At 43.0% G+C, this 27,010-nt stretch overlaps 1 protein-coding gene across 2 annotated transcripts in view; it reads left to right on the top strand.

The window, feature by feature from the left end:
• SCGN (secretagogin, EF-hand calcium binding protein) overlaps window positions 1-27,010 on the top strand; it is a 54,069-nt gene that overhangs the window by 10,401 nt on the left and 16,658 nt on the right. For both annotated transcript variants that reach the window (XM_048840052.2, XM_048840053.1), the window contains exons 3-6: window positions 16,638-16,730; window positions 16,954-17,043; window positions 18,610-18,666; window positions 20,155-20,232. In XM_048840052.2, the coding sequence (XP_048696009.1) occupies window positions 16,638-16,730; window positions 16,954-17,043; window positions 18,610-18,666; window positions 20,155-20,232 (318 nt within the window). The remainder of the gene's footprint in view (window positions 1-16,637; window positions 16,731-16,953; window positions 17,044-18,609; window positions 18,667-20,154; window positions 20,233-27,010) is intronic.

Below are 27,010 nucleotides of genomic sequence, written 5' to 3'. Positions count from 1 at the left end.
TCAGGAGAGTGATGTCATTCATGGTCACCTGGTTGAAAGTGGGTGGTTTTAGTAAGCAGACATTGGCCAACCCAACGGCTACTTCGTATGGGAAATGTGGGCGCTGCTGTTTGAAGCCATTCCCACAGGTTATGAAGGTTAAAGAAGCCAAAAGACTGTGGCTTACCATGGCTGCGTGCAAGCCGAATTCTGCTGCCCAGCCCTGCGTGAGTGACCTCTCACACCAAACCGGCATACCCTCAATAAGAGGCAAAATGCGACCTTGTAATGAAAGCACATGTGCTATGTAATGTTAACAGCAAGGTTTACTGTGAAAGAGTGTACTCATTGTTCTATAAAATCTTTTTAACTACCACTCTCCCTTTTTTTTCCCTCCACCAGCTGCATATGTTTCTCCTTCCCAGAGGCTAGCAAAGATTAGAAGGCGAAAAAAACGCACTCGCGATGAAATGTTCTCTGACCTCATGCTGTCCTCCCACACTGACCGAGCACAGCAAAATTCGTGGAGGCAGACAATCTCAGAGTGCAGGAAAACACAATATGACCGTGAGGAGAGGTGGCGGGCTGAAGATGGTAGGTGGCGTCAGCTTGATGAAAGAAGGCAGGAGTCAATGCTCAGGCTGCTGGAGGATCAAACTCGTATGCTCCAGCGTATGGTTGAGCTGCAGGAAAGGCAGGAGGAGCACAGACTGCAGCTGCAGCCCCTGTGTAACCAACCGCCCTCCTCCCCAAGTTCCATAGCCTCCTCACCCAAGCGCCCAAGAATGCGGTGCAGGGGCCTCCGGCCACCAAGCCACTCCACCCCAGAGGATTGCCCAAGCAACAGAAGGCTGGCATTCAATAAGTTTTAAAGTTTTTTTAAGTGCTGTGTGGCCTTGTCCTTCCCTCCTCCACCACCCCTCCTGGGCTACCTTGGCAGTTATCCCCCTATTTGTGTGATGAATGAATAAAGAATGCATGAACGTGAAGCAACAATGACTTTATTGCCTCTGCAAGCAGCGATCGAAGGTGGGAGGGGAGGTTGCTTAGCTTACAGGAAAGTAGAGTGAACCCGGGGGCAGTTTCCATCAAGAAGAAACAAACAGAACTTTCACACCGTAGCCTGGCCAGTCATTAAACTGGTTTTCAAAGCTTCTCTGATGTGCACCGTGCCCTCCTGTACTCTTTTAACTGCCCTGGTGTCTGGCTGCATGTAATCAGTGGCCAGGCGATTTGCCTCAACATCCCACCCCTCCATAAACATCTCCCCCTTACTCTCACAGACATTGTGGAGCGCACAGCGATCAGTAATAACAGTGGGAATATTGGTTTCGCTGAGGTCTAACCGAGTCAGTAAACTGCGCCAGTGCGCTTTTAAACGCCCAAATGCACATTCTACCACCATTCTGCACTTGCTCAGCCTATAGTTGAACAGCTCCTGACTACTGTCCAGGCTGCCTGTGTACGGCTTCATGAGCTATGGCATTAAGGGGTAGGCTGGGTCCCCAAGGATAACTATAGGCATTTCAACATCCCCAACAATTATTTTCTGGTCTGGAAAGTAAGTCCCTTGTTGCAGCTGTTGAAACAGACTAGAGTTCCTGAAGATGTGAGCATCATGTAGCTTTCCCGACCATCCCACATTGATGTTGGTGAAACGTCCCTTGTGATCCACCAGTACTTGCAGCACCATTGAAAAGTACCCCTTGCAGTTTATGTACTTGCCGGCTTGATGCTCCGGTGCCAAGATAGGGATATGGGTTCCGTCTATGGCCCCACCACAGTTAGGGAATCCCATTGCAGCAAAGCCATTCACTATGACCTGCACATTTCCCACAGTAACTACCCTTGATATCAGCTCAGTGATTGTGTTGCCTACTTGCATCACAGCAGCCCCCACAGTAGATTTGCCCACTCCAAATTGATTCCCGATCGACCGGTAGCTGTCTGGAATTGCAAGCTTCCAGAGGTCTATCGCCACTCGCTTCTCAACTGTGAGGGCTGCTCTCATCTTGGTATTCTTGCGCTTCAGGGCAGGGGAAAGCAAGTCACAAAGTTCCATGAAAGTGCCCTTACGCATGCGAAAGTTTCGCAGCCACTGGGAATCTTCCCAAACCTGCAACACTATGTGGTCCCACCAGTGTGTGCTTGTTTCCCAGGCCCAGAATCTGCATTTCATGCCATGAACCTGCCCAATTGACATCATGATGTGCACGTTGCAGGGGCCCATACTTTGTGAGAAGTCTATGTCCATTTCCTCATTACTCTCGTCACTGCGCTGCAGTCGCCTCCTCCTTGCCTGGTTTTGCTTTTCTTGCAGGTTATGGTTCTGCATATCCTGCTGGATAATGCATGCGGTGTTTATAGTGCTCATAATTGCTGTGGTGATATGAGCGGGCTCCATGTTCCCAGTGCTATGGCTTCTGCACTGAAAAAAGGCATGAAACGATTGTCTGCCATTGCTCTGACGGAGGGAGGGGTGACTGACAACATGGCTTACAGGGTTGGCTTACAGGGAATTAAAATCAACAAAGGGGGTTGCTTTGCATCAAGGAGAAATAGAATGGCCCCCTCAAGGATAGAACTCAAAACCCTGGGTTTAGCAGGCCGTTGATTTCACGGAGGGAGGGAGGAGAAAATGAATGCAAAACAAATCTGGTCTATTTCTTGTTTTTATCCACTTCATCTATCTTTATACATCTTGCTGGCAGCAGACGGTACAGTACGACTGCTAGCCATCGTCATCTCCTGGGTGCTCGGCAGAAGACCGTGCAGTACAACTGCCGGCAGGACTGAATCGCCATGAGACAAAACTTAAAAGGGAAATGATCTAGCTGAGTCACTCCTATGTCTGCCCAGGCACCCGTGACCGACCTCACCGAGGTCGGCTAAAAGAGCACCCTGGAATACGGCAACAATGGCTGCTGCCAAGAGGCAATGAGCTGCTGCTGTGTAGCAATGCAGTACCATGTCTGCCCGCACCCAGGAGACATACAGTGACGGTGAACTGAGCAGGCTCCATGCTTGCTGTCGTATGGCGTCTGCAAGGGTAACCCAGGAAAAAAGGCGCGAAACAATTGTCTGCAGTTGCTTTCATGGAAGGAAGGGGGGGCCTGACAACATGTACCCAGAACCACCCGCGACAATGTTTTTGCCCCATCAGGTATTGGGATTTCTACCCAGAAGTCAAATGGGTGGCAGAGACTGCAGGAACTGCGGGATAGCTACCCACAGTGCAACGCTCCTTAAGTCGATGGTTGCCTCGATACTGTGGACACACTTCGCCGACTAAATGCACTTAGAGAATTTGTGTGGGGACACACACAGTCAACTGTATAAAAATGCTTTCTACAAAACCTACTTTTATACATTTGAACTAATTTCGTAGTGTAGACATACCCCAAGTGAGGTCTGAATTAGTCCAAGGATTTGTTGTTCCAGTTTGGCAGACACTGACAGCTAGCTGCAGACAGAATTGAATGGTGCAATTTGCCTGCCTTTTGTACCAATGAACAAGGGAAGTTGGGAATTTAAAAATAAAAAAATCACTTGCAAACAAGCATTTTTCAGTGCTTTAGACTTTTTTTTCCCTTACATGTGATGTACCTACTTAATTGCAGGGAAAAATTCTATTTTCCATCTCCTCATGTGGGGGAGAATGTTAATGACATGACCTGTTCTTGATTAAAGTGATACTCTCAAGGTTGGCATATCCTAAATTAGACCTACCCTTACATCAAGTTCTAAAGTCCCTGTGATTCTCTGCACATTTTATTTTTTCCAAAACAAATGATTCATCACTGTGTTTTCATTAAAATAAATCACTACCAGCAGCACAGCTCTCTTAACAAGCAAAGAAATATGAGAGAACTTGGGGGCAAGGGCACCCAAAAGAAAAAAATTTGATAAAAGGAGAGAGATTACTGTCAAGTTTCCAGAAGGTTATGGACAACCATCCTTAAGAAATTAAACGCTGTGGGGATAAAAAGGTGAACCTGTCCTTTCCATCATAATGAGAAGTATTAATATGTCAATTACATTTCTGATGTAAAATATTTTTAAAGGATTTTTCACAAAATTGAAGGACAGGATCATATGTGAAAAGGGGAAAATGTACTTACTGTTGTGGGTTGAATTACAGTAGTTTTTCCATGCAAGCTTTGTGGAGTATTATCCTTAATAAGAAATGTTCTTATAAAAAAAATTGTCCTTAAATCAAGCGATTTATGAGAAATGCCATGTGCCGTATTTTTTAGAGATGTTTATGTTTTCATGGCAAAATTGTATAATCTTTTGTTTGCTAATAACATACATGTTATGGACTTGACCCTAAAAAGTGGTGTGCCTTCAATTACCATAGACTTTGCTGGCCATTGAGGATGTTCAGCTGCTCTCAAGAGATACTCAGCACTCCGCTGGATTGGGACCTAAACCAGTGTCTTTGAAGTTTTATTGTTCACGTGATGATAGCTAAGGGGTAAAAGTAAAAATCCCTCTTCCAGGCTTGGTTCAGTCACCATTATAATCTAATCTAATACTATCGTACTATCCTTGGCTCCTAAGCTTGCAGACTTGGTGTCATTTTTGATTACTCCTCAAATAGCCACAATCTCCATATGCCTAATTTTGAGCAAAGTTTGAAGCAATTCTTATTTTATCTGATCCTGTTTGCCCCTTTCTACGGAAGAAAAATTCCCTTAATTATACTCACACTGTGTTTTGACTAGGGCTGTCAAGCAATTAAAAAAATTACTTTTGTGATTAATCATGCTGTAACAATAAGAGAATACAATTTATTTAAATATTTTTGATGTTTTCTACATTTTCAAATATATTGATTTCAATTACAACACAAAATACAAAGTGTAGAGTGCTCACTATATTTATTTTTATTACAAATATTTGCACTGTAATAAAAGAAAAAGTATTTTTCAATTCACCTAATACAAGTACTGTAGTGCAATCTCTTTATCATGAAAGTTGAACTTATAAATGTTTTTATGTACAAAAAAACCCTGCATTCAAAAACAAACCAATGTAAAACTTTAGAGCCTACAAGTCCACTCAGTCCTACTTCTTTTTCAGCTAATCATTCAGACAAACAAGTTTGTTTACATTTGCAGAAGATTTTCTGCCTGTTTCTTGTTTATGTCACCTGAAAGTGAGAACAGGCGTTTGCATGGCACTGCTGTAGCCGGCATCGCAAGATATTTACATGCCAAATGTGCTGAAGATTTATATGTCGATTAATGCTTCAACCACCATTCCAGAGTACATGCGTCCATGCTGATGACGAGTTCTGCTCAATAACAATCCAAAGCAATGCCGACCGACGCATGTTCATTTTCATCATCTGAATCAGATGCCACCAGCAGAAGGTTGATTTTCTTGTTTGGTGGTTTGAGTTCTATAGTTTCCACATCAGAGTGTGGCTCTTTTAAGACTTCTGAAAGCATGCGCCACAGCTCGTCCCTCTCAGATTTTGGAAGGCACTTCAGAGTCTTAAACTTTGGGTCAAGTGCTGTAGCTAACTTTAGAAATCTCACGCTGGTACCTTCTTTGCATTTTGTCAAATTTGCAGTGAAAGTGTTCTTAAAATGAACAACATGTGCTGGGTCATCATCCTAGACTGCTATAACATGAAATATATGGCAGAATGCAGGTAAAACAGAGCAGGAGACATACAATTCTCCCCCAAGGAGTTCAGTCACCAATTTAATTAACACATTATTTTTTTAACAAGTGTCATCAGCATGGAAGCATGTCCTCTGGAACGATGGCCAAAGCATATGAATCTTTAGCCGATCTGGCACATAGTTATCTTACAACGCCAGCTACAACAGTGCCATGTGAATGCCTATTCTCACTTTCAGACATTGTAATTAAGAAGTGGGCAGCATTATCTCCCATAAACGTAAACAAAGTTGTTTCTCTTAGTGATTGGCTGAACGAGAAGTAGGACTGAGTGAATTTGTAGGCTCTAAAGTTTTACATTATTTTGTTTTTGAGTGCAGTTATGTAACAAAAAATACATTCGTAAGTTGCACTTTCATAATAAAGAGATTGCACTACAGTATTTGCATGAGGTGAATTGAAAAAATACTATTTCTTTTGTTTATCGTTTTTACTGCGCAAATATTTGTAGTAAAAAATAATATAAAGTGAGCACTGTGCACTTTGTATTCTGTATTGTATTCTGTGTTGTAATTGAAATAGATATATTTGAAAATGTAGAAAAATATCAAAAATATTTAATATATTTCAATTTGTATTCTATTGTTTAACAGTGCAATTAATCACGGTTAACTTTTTTAATCGCAATTAATTTTTTTGAGTTAATCGCGTGAGTTAACTGTGATTAATTGACAGGCCTAGTTTTGACTGCTAAAAATTTTCGTCTCTAAAAATGTTCCTGTATTCTATAGGCAACATTAAATGGGCAAATTTCACACACCTCCCATCCAGGCCAGGCCACACATGCCCTACGGGGGAAGGCAGGCAGTGTTAGCACAGAAGTCCACCCCCAGAGGAGGGCAGGTTGAGCTTGCTGTTGGAAATACATAGGAGCCCTGCCAGCAGAGACTGCCCAGAAAAAGCACTGAAGCATTTTTGCTTAAAACTTTCCAAAAATAAAGTTATCAGACAGAACATGTCTAGAATATTTCAGCCCATAGTGGTGGGAGGATAGTAAGAATGGAAGTGCTTCTGCAACCTTGAAGTGCCATTCTGCTCTGGATGGTGACTACACAGTAATGGCACCACAAACCCTTGAGAAAGACTATGCTTGACTACAGCTGTTTATTTGCTGCCAAATCATCCCACCAGTTTATAAAGACAATAGGCGGAGAATCCCATCAGGCTATTTCTAGAGGCACTTTCCAGGTCAGAACTGTACGGTCACTATAGCATTTGCTGCCCACTGTAATAGACAGTTCTGAAACAAATTCAATGTAACCTTTAGACATATGAAACCAGAGCTTGTTTGGCTTTGCCTTTTCTGTTTGTACCAACTTTGTTGAATAGCTAGTTAATAATTTTTAAAAAAAAACCCCACACAACCTACTTTCCAGCGGGGATGGGTTGTTTTAACAATCCTGCTTTATATAGAATCATAGGAATGGAAGGGACCTCGAGAGGTCATCTAGTCCAGGAAGGACTAGTATTATCTAGACCAGCGTTTCTCAAATGCGGCCACCAGGAGCTTTTAGTGCAGCCACGACAGCCTCCTGGGTGGTGATGGGGGGGGAAGCATCAGCCCCTCCTCCTCTCTCCTTATTGCTCCTGGATGCACCGCCTGCACCACCTCTAGAGAGGGGCACAGCACTGCAGGAGCAAGGTGAGTTCTTGACCCACGTTGTGGGGAGGGGTTTTGGACGGCAGGCTCCAGCGGCAGGAGTTCAGGAATCTGGCCATGAGGCCCAGGGCTCTGACTGCGGGGCAGCAGGTACTGACTCCTACTGGCTCTGGCCACGCAGCCCTGGCCTCCAGCTGTGGGACTTCAGCCTCTGTCCCCTGGTTCCAGCTGTACAGCAGCAGGTGCTGGCTCCCGGCTCCAGTCCTGGGCTTCAGCTGTGCAGTTGCAGGCACCAGCCACAGGTGCCAACCCCAGGCCCAGCTGCACAGCAGCAGGCTGCAAGCATGGGGCTTTGGGCTCCAACCCCTGGCTCTGGCCACAGGGCAGCAGGTGCTGACCCCTGCCTCCAGACATGGAGCTTCAGTCAGCCTCTGGCCCCCAGTTCCGGCCATGCGGTGGCGGGTGCTGGCCCCGGACTCCAGCTACGTGGCCCAACCCCTAGTGCTGATCCCCTGCCCCGGCTGCACGGCAGCAGTCATCGACCCACAACTCTGTTCCCTGGCTCCAGGCCACACTGTGGTGGGAGCTGGCCCCAGGTGCCAACCCCTGGCCGTGCAGCAGCGAGAACTGGCTCGTGGCTCCAGCCATGCACTCCTGGGCTCTGGCACCCAGCTCCGGACTCTGGCCCTGCAGCAGCAGGCACTGGCCCTGGGTGCTGACCCACAGCTCTGGCTGCATGGCAGCGGACTCCAATCGCTGGCTCCAGCCACACATTTCCTGTCCCCAGCTCCAGGTTCTGGCTGTGGGCACTGAGCCCTGGCCACATGGCAGCAGACAACAGGCCCTGGCTCTGGCCATGCAACAATGGGGCTCATCACCCACTCCCATTGCCCCTGGCCCCCACTGCCTCCCATGGCCCTGAATCCATCCCTCTTCCTCGGCCCACCCAGGACCCTGCTGCCTTCCTGGCCTGACATACATCCCCCCATTACCCCGGGCCCCCGCTGCCTCCCCTGAACCCGCATCCATCCCCCACCTTGCCCTGGGGCCTCCACTGCCTCCCCCTTTCCCCCCCCATCCAGGACTTAATGAGTCCTGGGGCTTGCTGAGAAAAGTGATGTTAACAAACATGCAAGTATCTCTTTTCACAGCAGACTTACTAGCTATCTGTGAAAAGAGATATTTGTATGTTTGTTAATATCACTTATCATTTTTCATAACTGTGATATTAACAAATATACAAATATCACTTTCCACAGCAAGCCCCAGGACCCACTAAGCTCTGGATGGGGGGGGGCCGAAAGGGAAGGCAGCATTATTTTTGTTATTCAGTCTGCCAAAAAAAACCCCTACAAATACACATCCAAATCATTGTAATGTATTTCTGTGCATATTTAATTGTTTTTCCTAAAGTTAATTAAGTATTTTAGGGAAAAAGTGTCAGTATGGCCACCAGTGAGAGTGGCCACTCTGAGGCCGCCAAAAAATTTGTTGCGAGAACCCCTGATCTAGACCATCCCTGAGAGTTGTTTGTCTAACCTGCTCTTAAAAGTCTCCAATGACAGAGATTTCACAACCTCCCTAGGCAATTTATTCCAGTGCTTAACTACCTTGACAGGAAGTTTTTGCTAATGTCCAACGTAAACAGACATTGAACAGAACTGGATCCAGAACTGATCCCTGTGGGACCTCACTCTATATGCCCTTCCAGCTTGACTGTGAACCACTGATAACTACTCTCTGGGAACAGTTTTCCAATTGCTTCTGCACCCATCTTATAGTAGCTCCATCTAGGTTGTATTTCCCTTGTTTGTTTATGAGAAGGTCATGCAAGACAGTATCAAAAGCCTTACTAAAGTCAAGATATACCACATCTACCGCACCCCTTCCTCCCTCCCCCCCCCCCCCCCCCGCAATCCACAGGGCTTGTTACCCTGTCAAAGAAAGCTATCAAGTTGGTTTGACGTGATTTGTTCTTGACAAATCCATGCTGACTGTCACTTATCACCTTATTATTTTCTAGGTGTCTGCAAACTGATTGCTTAATTATTTGCTCCATTATCTTTCCGGGTGCTGAAGTTAAGATGACTGGTCTGAAATTCCCTGGGTTGTCCTTATTCCTCTTTTTATAGATTGGCACTATATTTACCCTTTTCCAGTCCTTCCACGACTTTTCAAAGATAGTCGCTAATGGCTCAGATATCTCCTCAGTCAGCTCCTTGAGTATTATAGGATGTATTTCATCAGGCCATGGTGATTTGAAGACATCCAACTTGTCTAAGTAATTTTTAACTTTTCTTTCCCTATTTTAGTCTCCAATCCTACTTCATTTTCACTGGCATTCATTAAGTTAGATGTCCAATTGCTACTAAACTTTTTGGTGAAAACTGAAACATAAAAGCCATTTAACACATCTTCCACTTCCACATTTTCTGTTATTGTCACACCTGGCTCTGATCAGTGTGGTCCCTCTGTTTCTATGTAGTTGATGTTTGTCGGTCTGGAGTGCGCTCTCTCTCTCACTTCTTCTCCTTGTAATATGAACAGTCTCCAGTTACGCAAGATTTGGGGGTAGGGAGGAGGAGGAGAGCACTAATGCGGGCTAGCAGTTACCTTTCAAACTACAGCAGTATCTTCTGACTGCAGAAAATGCATCCTTAGGTCACATCTACACAGTGTAAATTAATTGTGCATTGGCAAGACACTTTTTTTCGGGACATTTGAATCTTGTCTGTGGAAACCATGGCAATTATTGAAAACCAATTAAATTAATCCAGTTAAGTGATAGTAATTGATGTTTGTACTGTGCTTTGAAGATATAAAGATCTGTAAGTATGTTAAGCACTATAACTAATAGTAACAATGTATCTATTTAAACATTTTCCACTGTAAGACCCAAAGCTGTCTTAAGATCCAGACCTCTAGTATTTTACATTCTGTTCCAGGTTGATGGGTAACAATTTTTTCCCTGCTGTTTCTGGGGTAAGCCCCTCCCAAATGCACAAGACTTCTGAAGTTTTAACTACCAGCAATATTTGTTACTCTGATGTTAACACTATCATCTTTCCAGACTCACTGCCTCATTGTAGCAATATTACAGCAGTGATGTGAAAACAAAACCTAGCACCCAGTGTAGATTCAGACTTGTTTAAGCTTTCTAGAGTCAACATTTGACCCCTGCTTCCCCCCTTCTTCAGGTGGGAAATAAGCTGCCTCAGGTCTTTTCATGGAGCAACTTACTTGGCCTCTGCAGCAGCTCAGCAATAGCTGGCATGTTGGGTTACAGAGCCATGGCTGCTCCTAGTCCCCATCCACCTGCACAGTGGAGAGAGTAGCAGCCCCAGGGCCGCCACACAAGATGCTTTCTTACTCCTCTATGTGGGGGTGAAAGGCAGCTCTTGACTCCCTCCATCAACAGCAGAATAGATCATGTCATTCCAAATTTAGGATACAGAGCTAAAGAACAAAGCTGGAGATTGAAGTTGAAGTTGTACAATTTGATATATAAATACTTTACTTCTAGCATACCTCTCAGAAAACCCAGATTGTGCATTTTTGACTCTGCCTTTGATCTCCAGAAGTAAAATGATCTGCTTAGTGATAGTAATATACTGCTGTTACCTTTATATTACAAGAAAGAGAATGGTGCTGCATAGAGAGGGAGGGCAGCTTTGAAACACCTGTCATACTGAAGAACATCTGGACCGAAAGCTAATGGTGCCATGATTTGCATACATTCCAAATGATGCATCTTTAAGCGATTTATCCAATAAGACAGCTAATTGTAAAAAATCCTATTTTTATTCTCATTGTCAATGCTCTTACGGAGCTAAAATTCAATGAAGTTGTTAAAAGCTGACACGGTTGAACAACAAGCTTTTATAATAAAACACCAGTTTGAATTCCACACCACATTTTTTCAAATATCAGTGATGATTATAGTTTCAAAAATAGCTTATCCTACTGGGCATGGAGGAGGATAATTTCAGAGTAGTTTGCCAGGCTATTGAAAATAGTAACTGATATGTTTGCCTAATGCCTAGGAAGTGTTCTGCTCTTGAAGCCAATTTAAATACCACAAGAAAGAGTTATAATGTTGAGGTAAAAGAAAACAGTATTGTGTTTCTTCAAAAGTGCCCCACTTTTTTGATTGTCTGCCTGTCTATCCATCCATCCTCCACACTCACTCACATCATCAATTGATGTATACAACCAGGTCAGAAGAGCTACTTCATTCTTTTCAGTAGAGCTATTCTCTATTAATGAATTGGACTTGACATTTATAAACAGAAGATATTTACTTGATTAACATAATCCTTTTGATTTCAATGTAGGATGCCCAGTGAAGGGCATTGTATAATAAATGTATAGACCAATAACGTTCTCATGCATGAGAGAGTTGTTGAGATCTTTTTTTGCTGTGAAGTCAGATAAAGAGAAATCAAATTATGTTCTTATGTCATAATGAAATAAAACAGAGCTCTTTACTATTGATGGGTGAAGGGCATTTGAAAAACAGCAGGCACTTCTAAAGATGGGAACAAAGAGGGAAAAGAAAGACCCCAATCCAGCAAAGCATGTAAGCATATGTGTAACTTTAAGCACATGAGTAGTCCCATGGAAGTCAGGACCAGATCCTCAAAGGTATTTATGCTCCCAATGCTCATTGAAATCCATTTGAGGATCGGGTCTTAATTTTCAAAAGCAGTGATGAGCACTAGCTCATATTTTATGTCATAAAAATGTAGCATCAGGTTTGGGGAAGATGTCCGAATGTGATCAGACAAATACAAAGATGCATGAGCATATTGACTGAAGTATGTGTAGAGGGTAGATACTTCAGTTCCAGTGTATGTATGGCCTAGTCCAGGGGTAGGCAACCTATGGCACGCGTGCCAAAGGCGGCCCGTGAGCTTATTTTCAGTGGCACTCACACTGCCCAGGTCCTGGCCACCAGACCGGGGGCTCGGCATTTTAATTTCGTTTTAAATGAAGCTTCTTAAACATTTAAAAAACTTTATTTACTTTACATACTACAATAGTTTAGTTATATATTAAAGACTTATAGAAAGAGACCTTCTAAAAATGTTAAAATGTATTACTGGCACGCGAAACCTTAAATTAGAGCGAATAAATGAAGACTCGGCACACCACTTCTGAAAGGTTGCCGACTCCTGGCATAGTCTGCACTAAAAAGTTAGGTTGACCCAGCTATCCCAGGTATAGACAGTGCTCGGTCAACAGAAGCATTCTTCAGTCAACCTAGCTACTGCCGGTGAGGGAGGTGGATTACCTATGCCGATGGGAGAGCCCCTCCTGTCAGCATAAGAAATGTTGACATGGAAGCACTACAGCAGTGCAGCTGCACCACTTCAAGTAGCACTTCAAGTGTAGGCAAGCCCATAATCTAATCATGGTTCCATTCTCTCATCTGTGAAATCCTGTGAAATCCTGATGTTACTGTACTACAGTGACTACTGCTGACTGTGGCAGAGGTTCTAAGGGGAAAAATCCTACACAGTAGTATTCTTTTGTACCAGCTGGAAATTGGTACCATCATATTGTGATGCTTCCCCAGGGGTACTCAGGGCTGTGAGGCACTTTGCTACCAACTGGCCTTAGCATGAGGAAGCCTTGTCTGTGCCTGCTCAGAGTCCCCTCCACTGGCCACGGGCAACACAAACACTCTCCTCTAAGACTATGCATGTCCCACTCTGATTCTACAGGTTGGCAATAGGCACACTCCAACCCCCAAGCCCTCTGAGGTCTCCCTGGACCATCCAGCCCCTGTTCACTGGACACTCAAAGTGTTCACAGATTCACTGATCCCAAAGGAATAGTACAACCCATCTTACAGGTACACCTCAGACCACTGTTCCCCTTGGCACACAGCACTTAGGTAAGTTTATAGTGAAAACAAATAAGTTAGTTCAACGAAGCAGAGAGATTTGAATGATAGCAAGTAGAAGTACTGGAAGAAAATACATAAAATCAAATCATAACACATTCTAGAACCTAGGCTTAATTAACAAGATCCTTGTGTCTAATAAAGTATTACCAACACTTTCCAGCCACACAGGCTATGATCCCTTTTTCATGAGACAAGTCACACTGTCAGCTTCTCTCCTATGTGAAAAATCTAGACTGTACCTCTGCACTCCCAGGTATACCCCAGACTCGATTGTCTTTACTGGTAAACAGGATCCCCTCCTGCTGTTTATTTCTTCCTGTAAATATTGCAGTGGGTATTGGGCTCAGGATGCAAATAGGCCTGCATTGTGAGACATACAATGTCCAATACACATGACCAGACAGAGCTAAGTATCTACTACTTCCTGTTTGAAAGGAACCTGTTGAAGTCATGTCACCTCTTGGTTATCTGCCTTAACTTCAAGTCTTTGAGAATATAATTTCCAGTATAGATCTCTAACTCCTTAATTATCCATACGTACATTTTGAAATGATTGGGGTGACGAGTGGGCTACTGGCTCTTATTAGAGACCTCACACACCACACTTTGGTGAACTTAATATGCATATATCTGATCCAGTGGATCCCTATTAACACTCTATGAATCCCCTTTCCCTCAGCCAGTTGGCACCAAAAGGTTCCTGGGTCATACATGAATACTGATTATTCTGCATGGTATCAAATAGATTTGTGAGATTCAAGGCATGGGTGTCCTTACTGCAATTCATTTCAGCAGGGAGCAAGTTTTCAAAATATTCACTTGTGGGTTAACAGTGATAGTACAGTGCTAGCCTTAGGCATTGTGCCTACAGCACAACCATGTTAGCTGCAAGAAGTTTATTAATTGTTCTGGAATGAAAGATTGAGGGCCTGATTCTCTACAGCCTTGTACCTTTGACAGTGCAAAGTGGATGTAAATGCTAATTTAGCCCATTCTTAAGTGTTTTGCTGACTCAGGGCCCAATGACAACTCCTTCTGTTGTTGCCACGTTTAAACCCTGGAAAGCTGCTGCAATAATAATTCGTTAAATTAACAATAATTTCCACATTTGTCATCCTCAGAACACTTTATAAACATTAACTACTGTGAAGCAAGTAGTTATGATCCCCATTTTACATATAGGGTAACTGAAGCAGAGAGGTTAAGTGAGTTCCCCAAGACCCCACAAAGCCGTAGTGTCAGCACTTGGACTGGAACTCAGGAGTTCCTGGCTTCTAGTCCCATGATCTGACATCCCCATGTGCTCAGTCTTTCCTATGCTTGGTCCTCAGCTCTAAATATCTCTGGCTTCATCACCCTCAGCAGTGGGAGACAGAACTAGTATTCATTCTTTATATCAATCGATTATGATTTTAATACTTCCCTTGTCCTTAATCAAGTGATATGCAGCCATGGCAATTATCTTAATAGTACTCACTTTTCTAGGACTGGTTTCAGAGTAGCAGCCGTGTTAGTCTATATTCGCAAAAAGAAAAGGAGTACTAGTGGCACCTTAGAGACTAACCAATTTATTTGAGCATAAGATTTCGTGAGCTACAGCTCACTTAATCGGAGCTTATGCTCAAATATATTGGTTAGTCTCTAAGGTGCCACTAGTACTCCTTTTCTTTTTTCTAGGACTACCTGTCATAAGAACCTAAGAATTACCATACTGAATGAGACCTAAGGTTCACCACTATTCTGTCTGACAGAGGCCACAATGCTTCAGAAGAAGGCATATGAACCCCACAGTAGACAGATAAGGGGTAATGATGATTCTCTGAACTAGCCAAGTGGGGAAGCAGAGAAGTGTGATATAAACTATTTTGTAAACAATTGATCTCTGATGCTGGTCGGTGCCTTTGATTCCAGGAAGCAAAAAGTTAAAATAACAATAACTATGCTGTGCATAGAATATAGCTAGCTAAGGTCCCAATTCCAATTGTGTAAACACTTGTGTATATCCTTAATTTTATGCACCTGGTTAATCCAGTTGACATCAGTGGAATTACTCGTGTATAAAATTAAGGCCATGCCTAGGTGTTGGTAGGATCAGGGCCTATGTTTTGCAGCAGGGAAATCAATGGGAGTTTTGCCACTGACTTCAATGGGAGCAGAAGGAGGCCTGTTATGTGTCCTCCCTCCCTCTCTCTCTCTGGCTATGGGTTACCTGAATGTTTTAACCTTAGTTTGACATTGTACGTTATCCTCAGATCACCAGTTTAACTATCTCTGACCTTCCAGTACTTCCCAGGCAAAACATTCAGAAACAAAGGGGATAGCTCAGTGGTTTGAGCATTGGCCTGCTAAACCCAGGGTTGTGAGTTCAATCCTTGAGTGGGCCATTTAGGGATCTGCTTTGGGCAGATTGGGGATTGGTCCTGCTTTGAGCAGGGGGTTGGACTAGATGACCTCCTGAGGTCCCTTCCAACCCAGATATTCTATGATTCTATGAAATGGGTATTTCTATTCAGACTGCCTTGCTAGTTCTATTTATCTGAAATGATGGGAGATAACTCCTTTGGAAATCCTAATGGTCAGCTGTGGTGTATTTCTTTTTGGATGCTGTGCGTATGACCACTAAATATCTTCTCCCTATCTCTGCATCTCTGCTTGAGTTTTTCTAACCAAAATAATATCTTAGGTGTAGCTGCTTTAGTATCACAAGAGGTGCAGCCCAGCCAGACCAGTTGTTCAAAAATGTTGGCAGGTTAAATTGGCTACAAGTCAGTATAATACCTGCCAAATCATATAAACGGTTAAACTCTCAACTTCTCACATTCACCACCTAGAAATTGTTTGACTGGGGAATAAGTCATTGGATATGCAAGCACAAAGAATGCAGGATGTTTAAAATTCCATATCATAAACACTGATACCTCGAGGGCTTAGTTTCAGAGCAGTTCTAGATGTTCATTCACATTGGTAATAACAGTAAGAAACAAGCCAGCTACAATGTCACCGACATCTACTAAGCCAAATGTCCTAATGAAAAAGTACAAAGATGTATTTCCCAGGAAACTGCTCTAATCCATAAAGTACAAGAGTAAAATGGACATTATAGCTCTTGTAATACATACTCCCAGGGGGTGGGGGAAGGCGGGAGGAACACAGTTGCACTGTGTGGACCAACTAGCTAAGGAGAATGACACTGAAACATTTAGGCATCTCCAGGTGCCTGAAATAAGCCTCCATCATACTGTTTATGAGCCACTGAGCTACACGTAAGGGCTCCTTTCTAAAACTTACCCTATGTGGCATCTGTGTGTGGACCAATAGAAGCACTGCACTGAGAATTCTAAATGATGTAACATTCATATATGGGACAGTTGTGACAGTAAATTTCATCCAGGAGATGTTCTGGTGCCCTAAGTGATTCTGTCTGAGTGTGTGTGTGGTTTTTTCAAACTGCAGGATGCCATAACAGAGGAAAAGCTTCAAAGGGTGAAAGAGCGATTCATGTCTGCCTATGATGTCACTGCAGATGGACGTTTACAAATACACGAGGTAAACTCCCAAAATATCCCTTTTCTGAAAGGCAGTGAAATTAGAAAATGGATCATGCATAATTGGGAAATTGCGGGGGAAGTGGGGGACACAAAGATAAGCCAGGTTGTATGTAAATTTCAAATTGCTTGCTCAAAGTATAATTTACATGGAAACATGTTCATCTTTTATTTTCTGCACAGCATCATGTAAGTTTGCTCTAATCTTTACCTGCCTCTTTTAGCTTGCATATATGATCTTGCCAGAGGATGAGAACTTTCTGCTGCTTTTCCGACGGGAAACACCCTTGGACAACAGTGTGGAGTTTATGCGGGTGTGTGTCTTTTGCCTTCATCCCTTGTATGTTGCTGTCAATTATTCCGAATGGCACCTATAAGCAGACTCTTATTTAAAGTAGATTAGTATATTGGACATCTGTGGAATTTTGTACAAATTCATGTTCAGTAAGGAAAACAGTGTTATTTCTGAAGGCTGCATTTTCTTAGCTGTTGAAGTTGTGCACATTCTGATAGGAATGCTCAAAAGACAGAGATACCATAGATAGGCTGGGCAAAACCAGGAGATGCATATAGTAGATGCTTGCACTTTGCAGACTTTCTTAAAGATACATGTCCATTTTCTCCAGAGATGAAAGGTTTCTATGGCAACCCACTGAACAGTTTAACCCTTTAGAGAGCTGGGGTCAGATCCTTGGCTCTATCATTTGTGCACTGGACAAAGATCAGTGGGGGTTGGCAAAGAAGGTTTTGAGCCACCTTGGTACTGGCACTCTTCCCTGATTCTGGAGATGTCAGTTTAGTTCCAAGGCACAATTTAGAGTGGATTGAGGAATCTGCTAAGTGGCTGTGGGGCGGGGCTGTGGACAGCCAGTGCAATTCTGTCAGTCGGGGGGCACGGGGGCATAGGGATGCCCTTGGAATGCCTCCTTTTCCTTGCCACGCTCCTGCACAAGGGGGGCCAGGAAGGAAGCAGAGTGAGAGCCATTATGGCAACTCTAGACCGCCCACGGAGTTCCCCTACATTTGGGGAAATCAAGTGGCCTGATCTAGCAGCTTTTGAACAGCTTCACAAATCTGGGGGAGGATTTGGTCCTATATTCTTGGCATTGCTAGCTGCTGCAGAAACTCTATATCAGCCTTGCAACACTCATGAAAATTGACCAGCCCAGACAAAATCTACTTGCTTCCCTTTATTAGGATGATGGTTATAACAAAAGACATTACACTTGCTCATTAAAATTACTTGCCTACAAAAAACAAAAATACCCCACCTGGGTGAATAGCCAAACAGTATTTTGCAAGGCTTCTTCATAGACATTGAGCGACTTACTCCTATAGGAAAAGCTCCAGAGTAGTGAGGCTTTTAAAAGCCATTATTAAAAAAAACTTTATTTTTAAATATATTCCTCTACTCAAAGGCTTGATTTCCAAACTGAATATATAATCTTGATTAACATGTAAATTGAGTGTCTGTGGACACAATGACCAGTTATGCATCATTTACACAGGCAAATTACCACTTTGAGTATGCAACCATGATGTCTTTGTGCACAAGTTAGGTACACAATTTTGATCAGGTTCTCAGTCTGATTATATTTTTCCTTTATAGAAAGAGACTGTCTGTAATAAATAGCTGATTGCAGATTCTTTTTTTCCACAGCGTGCTATACACTGTTCTGTCAACATCAAAATAAGAGTAAAAAACACTGTATGTGAATTATTTTACTTTGTCCATAGTGAATTAAGTACTCAATAATATGGCTACATGCAAATTATGGAACTGAGTGAGATCTGACCTAGATAAGATATGTATGAGATAATCAACTTCTTTGATGATTAAGTGCAAAATTCATGTGGTCTTACCAATTTTTCCCCTCCAGATTTGGCGCAAATATGATGCTGATAGCAGTGGATTTATTTCAGCTGGCGAGCTCAAAGTAAGTTATTTTAATCCTCTCTTTGGGCCTGATCTATAACCCACTGAAATCAATGGGAGTCTTTCCACTGGCTTTAGTAATTCCACTGCCTTTTCGTGAGCTTGATAAATGGCATTTTAAAATTGTTCTGTAGCCATCAATCACTAGAAAACACACTGGCTGTAATTATAGCTGCTGGATCTGTGGTTCTCTTGCATGGCTGTGTGAGGAACTGACCAGTAGATCCTCTTATTTGTAGACCGGCTGAGCTCACCTTTGTGCCCCACTTCTTCCCCCCATCCCTGGGTTTACATCCCTTCCCACCCACCCCCCAATCACCTCTGGGCTGCTGTAGAGACAACCACCAGAGCACTCCTTCATATCTTACAAATGTGCACAGTCCCTAGCCCACCTCCCCTCTCCAACCCCTGCAGAACAGAGCCACAGCAGTTCCATTTTATTAACTAGCTAATTACTGTTGTGCCTATTAATAAATGGTTTTCTGTGCCTGCAAAGGTGGGGGCAGGATTTGGCTCAACATTTATTTCATTTTCAGGCCCAAGTCCGATTCAGGAAAGCACTTAATCAAACGCTTCACTTTTCACCACGTTCAGATCTATCCTTGGTCTGCAAAGCACTTGGGCAGCAAATTCGGCCATGAATCTGGGTCACATGCCATCTGACTAACTCCAATGTATTGCCATCTTTTGACTTGTGAGCCATTGGACCGCCGCTTCGAATTCTTCAGCTTAATGTTGAGGGTCTGTCAGCAGCCAATGCAGAGTCATTAGTCCTTAGCCACTCGTCACAGTACCGACGTAATTTGTTTGCAAGAAACTTACGTTGCTTTCAGCATAGCAGGACATTATGGTACTGATGACTTTGACCTCATCTCACACTCCCCTGATGTTTCAGATGGGTTTCTCTAACAACTTGTGATGTAGATGCAGTCAACTTCAGACTATGTCGCACATTCTTGACGAGTGTCTGCTGACTTCAACAGCAGGCTACTGGCTCTTCACCTGGCTGATGATGATGCTATCAAATGGCTGGGCACACTGTGCAGATGCTGAGAGAGATCATGTGTTTATGCTTAAGTGTGGATTTAGGTGATTAAACACCTTTAAAAGTCTGGTCCTAAGTGCTTTGTTGAGTTGGGGCCATAATGATTTAAGTTTATTTGGAAAGTTAAGTGTTTGGGAAGTAATAAATATCACTTACCAAAAAAAATACACTGTCCCCTCATACAGCTGATCCTCTAATTCACGGTTCCATTATGTCTGTTATGGGAGTATCTGATTATTTTAAAATGTATTTTAACACTACATATCAACTAAAAAACCAAAAGATCAAACAAATTTAAATTAAATTGAAGCCAATGGAACTACTCATGTACTCAGAGTTAGGCATGTGTTTAAGTAAATTGCTGAATTGGGGCCTCAGTTTTTAATATTATTCCTTGAACTCCAAAGGGTAAAGTCTATTACTCTGATTCTTTTCTGTCAATAGGACTTCCTGGGAGATCTCTTTTTGCAGCACAGAAAGATAATTCCTGAGGCAAAGCTGGAAGAATACACTGATACAATGGTAAGCAAAGAGAGTATCATTTATTGTGACTAGAATTTCAGACAAATCAAACTCTGTCTAAACTTGCTCAAAAATTCAGCTAAGGAGCTACCTTCATATTTACACAACCTAGACCCAACCCTCAGCTCCCTCTCCCTGCATAGACGCTGTCTCTCCCAACCCACACACAGACTTTCAGATCTCTTGTTCCTTAAAACCCACAATGCACTGCTAGTTCCCTTCTTCACCCCACATCCTCGCAGGCTTTCCAGCTCCTTCCCTTCCTCCCTCCAGCCATCATGTAATCCTCAACTTGCTACTGGTAACAGCTTTTTGGGTAAGCAGCGGCATTTTGAAATTCACTAATCTAAGCCTGATCTTCAGGAATGAACACACACATACTTGAAATCATTGGTGGTTACGATGTATCCACAACATTGTGGCTGCAAGCAGGCATTTGTATATGCAAAATGGGTAGTTGTGTGCATAACATATGTACCCATCTGCTTGCATAATCAGCCACTTTGTATGCACAAATGTGGGTTTTATGCAAACAACTTAGGTTCCCACATTTGAAAATTGTGTGCGGTGGGGAGGGTGGGGAGGGGTGTGTGTGTGTGAGAGAGAGAGAGCATAAGAAACAAACTCAGAGAAAAATAGTTCATTTCTGATGTCAGTAATGAAGTGGATGATGTCATCCGAGTTCCATCAAAGGCTTCAACTAATACTACTTTCATAAACAATTTGTGGACACATTCATAAGCACCCATGACTTCAAATTAGACCATTTATATCTAACTCGAGAACTAATTTAACTTCCTTTTGTTTTACTATCAAATCTCACATGTCCACTTATGACCGTACCTTTCCACTCCCCCACAAAAGGGATGAAATCAGACTGCAGAAGCAATTTTATAGCAAAAATAACTTGAAAATAGAAAATAAGAATCCCCACAATTAGCATGAAAGTCTTTTCAGGAGAGATTTCTGGCAGCAAATAGCTTTTGCAAGGCTCCATTAAGATTTACTTCCCTGATGAGTACTCTGAGCAACAGGTGGAGAGTAAGCAATTTGAAATTTGTAGACAATGGTTGGCTCATAGCCTCTGACTTATTTTCCCTTCCTATGAGTTTCCCCCATAATTTCCCAAGACACAGTAACTGCCATTGCACACAATATGATTGCCAACACAACAGGTGCAGTTAGATAGTAATACAATTGAGAAGAAACATGGTCCAGTGGTTCAAGCATGGGGTGGGACTCAGAAGTTATCTGGTTTCTATTCTTACATGCTCTACTGTCTTGCTGTGTGTCCTCGGACAAGTAATTTAACATCTCTGTACTTCAGAGTAAGATTCAACTTGGAAAAATGGCTGCTTTAGTGTATTTGGAGATATATAATCTGAAATGCAAATATGCAAAGTTTCAGAGTAGCAGCCGTGTTAGTCTGTATTCGCAAAAAGAAAAGGAGTACTTGTGGCACCTTAGAGACTAACCAATTTATTTGAGCATAAGCTTTCGTGAGCTACAGCTCACTTCATCAGATATAAAGTGTGAGCCATTAATGATGGCTTGGAATCTTGATGGCTCCCATTAACCAGGACAATTGGTTGTAAATGGCTCTGTTTACTTGTAAGTCTTCCTGTATACTTGTGTGCTGGCAAGTGGGTAATGAAGTCTTGAAGTGACGTGTGATCATGTCACCTGAACTGGAATCCATCTTTAACCTGGTGCTTTTCCATTTAGAAATAGGGGTGGGAACCCAGAGAGGGACAAAGGATTCCTGCCTTGTGCAAAAGATATATAAGGGGGTGGAACAGAACAAAGGGGGCTGCAGTCATGAGAAATCCCCTAGCTACCACCTAAGCTGGAACAAGGACTGTACCAGGGGAAAGGATTGGGCCCAGATTAGAAAGGAGTCTACTCTGTGGAAAAAGAAAAGGAGTACTTGTGGCACCTTAGAGACTAACAAATTTATTTGAGCATAAGTGTTAGTCTCTAAGATGCCACAAGTACTCCTTTTCTTTATGCGGATCCAGACTAACACAGCTGCTACTCTGAAGTCTGTGGAAGAAACTTATTGGAACATCTCTGAGGGTAAGATTTTATCTATATTCAGTTTCTTAATGTATTAGGCTTAGACTTGCATGTTTTATTTTATTTTGCTTGGTAACTTACTTCGTTCTGTCTGTTATTACTTGGAACCACTTAAATCCTACTTTTTATATTTAATAAAATCACTTTTTGCTTATTAATTTACCCAGAGTAAGTAATTAATTCCTGGGGGAGCAAACAGCTGTGCATATCTCTCTATCAGTGTTTTAGAGGGCAGATAATGTATGACAATTTACCCTGTATAAGCTTTATACAGAGTAAAACAGATTTATTTGGGGTTTGGGTCCGATTGGGAACTGGGTATCTGGGTGCTAGAGACAGGAGCACTTTCTAAGCTGTTTTCCGTTAAGTCTGAAGCTTTGGGGGGATGTGGTTCAGACCTGGGTCTGGGTTTGCAGCAGGCTAGGGTGTCTGGCTCAACAAGGCAGGGTTCTGAAGTCCCAAGCTACCAGGGAAAATGGGCTCAGAAGTAGTCTCAGCACATTCGGTGGCAGTCCCAAGGGGGTTTCTGTGATCCAACCCGTCACAGATACAACTTGGAAAAATGGCTGCTTTCGTGTATCTGGAGATATATAATCTGAAATCTGCAAAGCAGTTATGCCAGAAGAATTTAGGGTGCTATCTAACAGCAAATTAGACTTGAGTTTGCAATGCAATATTGCAGGGAAAAAAGTCCAATACCGTTTGGGCCTGTAACTTTCTATGATTCTATGAAGTCAGGTGTAGTGTCACAAAAGAGCGTTGTGATAATCCTCCTCTCTGTGATTCTCAGGCAACTGCATCTGGAATATTGTGTTCTGCTCTGGGCATCAAATTACCATAATACTGTTGACAAACTGGAAGGAGTTCAGAGATGAGTAGGCCTGAGGGATTCATTTACTAAGAAAGAATCAAAATATTAATTATGTATAGCTTGACTGTGCTGTGACTAAAGGGCACATCGTAACAGTCCACAGATATTTGAAGGGTGTAAATATCTAGAAGGGAGCAAGCATAACTTGGAGTAATCGGATGAAACTAAGAAGGGGAAATTGTATCTGAACATTAGAAAAAATGGCAAATCATTAGGGTATGGAATAGACTCCCTTGGCAAATGATGGAAGCCTTATTTTTTGGCACATTTAAAACTAGACCAGACAAAGTTCTAGTAAGAAAATAATAGGAAACAAACCTGCACTGGCAGGAAGCGAGATTAGCTAACCTAATGTATACCTCTAATCTCTAGATTCTAGGATACAGTTTCCCCATCTGTAAAATGGAGATAATAAACTTTAGCTATTCCACAGTAGTATAGTGGGATTTATTAATTAATCATTGTAAAGAGATCCTCAAATCAAAGATACTATAGAAATGCAAAATGTGATTATTATTATTAATCATCATGTCTATCTAGAGAGAAAGGGTGATCTTGTAGCTACTGCACTGACCTGGGTTTCAGGAGTTCTAGGTTCAGTTCCTGGGTCTGCCACAGACTTCCATGAGGAAGTCACTTAATTTCTCTGTTCTCTGACTGTAAAATTGGAATAATTATACTTTCTTCCCCACTTGTGTCTATTTAGATTGTAAGGTCTTTGAGGCAGAGACTGCCTCTGCTATGTGTAAATACAGTGCCTAGCACAATGGCACACTAATCTCACTTGGGGTCCTAAATGCTTCAGTAAAAAATAAATAATAAAAAATAATATCATGGTGTCAATAAAATGTGTGATGATCTAAAAATGTGTGGTTTCAGAGTAACAGCCGTGTTAGTCTGTATTCGCAAAAAGAAAAGGAGTACTTGTGGCACCTTAGAGACTAACCAATTTATTTGGTTAGTCTCTAAGGTGCCACAAGTACTCCTTTTCTTTTTGCTAAAAATGTGTCAGTCTCAACAGGAACATCAGAGTCTGTGCATCGCGGCATATATAGTCTGTGGCTGGCTGCGCACATCTCAAATAGCACTGACTAGATGAGTGGGCCCCAGTGCTTCTGAAGGAGTGAATAAAGGACAGACAGATAGGTGTATTAGTTTTGACAATATGGCGAAGGTCTGAAAAAAGCAGCAGTCTATGATCCCATGCTGGGTATTTACAGCTTCTTGCATGTGAGAGAAGATACAGGATAGGTATCTGATTGATCAAGTGACAGAAACTATTGCTCCTATTAATATAACTGCAGCCCAGATGAAAGAAAGGTATCAGAGGCTTTGCAAAAGTCAGCTGTTATCTTCTGAGGTCCCAGAAATGGGCCAGGTGCTCACAAAACAAGTGAAGATACTCTCCCTGCCCCCTTTTAATTACTGCTCTGGGCATTAGCAGCACTATGCTTGTCTTTGGAAGACTGCCTCCAAAGCAAATGATTTTAAAATCAGAGCACTTAGGATGGAAAAGATTAGATTTGGGAGTAGGGGATGTAACCCTCTCCACCCACCCTCTCCAACAATCCAACCTATGTCATAAGGATTTGTCCCTCTGCATACTTTTATAACATATTCTGGGTCAGGAGGAGCTTATGGACCAGAGAGTGACTGCTGTGAATGTTTGTCTTTCACTCTGGGAATTGCTTTCATTGGCGCTAACATCATGGTAACTTTGCTGAAGTTTATTCTATGCTGCTTTGCCTTATAAATTCTATCTAATCACCACTTTCCGCGTACCATAATACATACCCCTCTTTTTCCTCATCTTTATTTGTCGATCCCTTAAGTGACACAGATCATCTGTGTGAAACACAAGGCTTGTCTACATGGATGTCTAGTTTGCTGCAAGCTGGGGTATGCATTTACCCCATGCTAACCCTCTTTCAAAAAGGACTAGATCAGAGCTCACGAATGAACTGTTAATGCACGTCAGTAGGGTTCACATGGACAGCTAGTCTGCGGGAGATTAGTATGAAGCAGACCGACTCCCCAGCTTGCTGCAAACTACTTGTTCATGTAGACAAGCCCACAGTGTCCAACGCAGTTTCTTTGCTTTATCTGTTTTCACTGTGAGTTGGAGACTTTTTCCCATTTTGAACACCCCTGCCTGAGTAATGTGGATTTCACTCATCTCCAGGAATGTGTTTCAATTTAGCATGTTGCTTAGCAACCATGCATTACTAGATCATTCCATTGCTTCACAGTACTTTATGATCTATGCATCGTTTTTGCTCCTTCCAAAAGACTGCTGATTGTTCTTCAAGCTCCGGATCACAAATGGAAAGTAGTGAACCCTCTGGGATAGAAAATGGGCAGTGCTTTCACTAGTGTTTATAAGGGCACCTTATGTATGCAAAATACAACCTTCAGGAGCGTCATTGGATATAGTCACGATGGAAACAGACGTAACCGCAGGATGCTTCTTTTCTTGGTGGTGGTGGCACTCTTTTGAGCCAAAAGGAATAGTCAGAGTTCACGGGGTATAATGAAGAAGAAAGAGATTAAATTAAGCAAGGGAGAATTTAGGCTCAATAGCAGAATGAATGTCTAACAGTAGGGCCTACTAGACAGTGGAACAATTTCCCAAGGAAAATAATTTATAAGCAGACTGGAGATTATATTCTAGCAGTTGGGAATTCTGAACAGTCTAGGGCAGTGGTTCTCAAAGCCACTGCTTGTTCAGGGAAAGCCCCTGGCACGCCGGACCAGTTTGTTTACCTGCCATGTCTGCAGGTTCGGCTGATCGCGGCTCCTACTGGCCACGGTTTGCCACTCCAGGCCAATGGGGGCTGCAGGAAGTGGTGCAGGCCATCAGAGGAGTGAAGTTTTGGAATAGCCTTCCAAGGGAAGCACTGGGGGCAAAAGACCGATCTGGCTTCAAGATTAAACTCGATAAGTTTATGGAGGAGATGGTATGATGGGATAACATCAGTGGTGAGCTGGAGCCAGTTCGCACCGGTTTACGCGAACCAGTTAGTAAATTTAGAAGCTGGTTTAGAACCAGTTGTTAAAGGGTTGGGCAAACTCCAGCCCGCGGGTCACATCTGGTCCCACAGGACCGTCCTGTCTGGCCCGCCTGAGCTCCTGGCTGGGAGGCTCCCCTTGAGAATCCCTTTTTACTCACCCAGCAGCGCTCCTGGTCTTCGGTGGCACTTCGGCAGCGGGTCCTTCACTCACATCGTGTCTTCGGCAGCACTTCGATGGCGGGTCCCTCAGTGCCACCAAAGACCCAGAGCGAGTGAAGGACGTGCCGCTGAAGACCCGGAGCAACTGAAGGAACTGGTTCTTCAGACTTTGGCCGCTCATCACTGGATAACATGATTGTGGCCATTAATTGACTTTTAACTATTCATGGTAAATAGGCCCAATGGCCTGTGATGGGATGTTAGAGGGGTGGGATCTGAGTTTCTACAGATAATTCCTTCCCGGATATCTAGCTGGTGAATCTTGCCCACATGCTCAGGGTTCAGCTGATTGCCATATTTGGGGTTGGGAAGGAATATTCCTCCAGGGCATATTGGAAGAGGCCCTGGGGGGTTTTCGCCTTCCTCTGTAGCATGGGGCACGGGTTACATGCTGGAGGATTCTCTGCACCTTGAAGTCTATGAACCATGATTTGAGGACTTCAATAGCTCAGACATAGGTGAGAGGTTTATTGCAGGAGTGGGTGGGTGAGATTCGGTGGCCTGCATTGTGCAGGAGGTCAGACTAGATGATCATAATGGTCCCTTCTGACCTTAATATCTATGAGTCTATATCTATATGTACAGCTAGATACATAGCATT

This window comes from Caretta caretta, chromosome 2, assembly GCF_965140235.1.
Source record: "Caretta caretta isolate rCarCar2 chromosome 2, rCarCar1.hap1, whole genome shotgun sequence".
NCBI classification, from domain to species: Eukaryota; Metazoa; Chordata; order Testudines; family Cheloniidae; genus Caretta; species Caretta caretta.
Note: the sequence above shows the minus strand (reverse complement) of the source record. Positions and strands in the feature narration are given on the sequence as shown.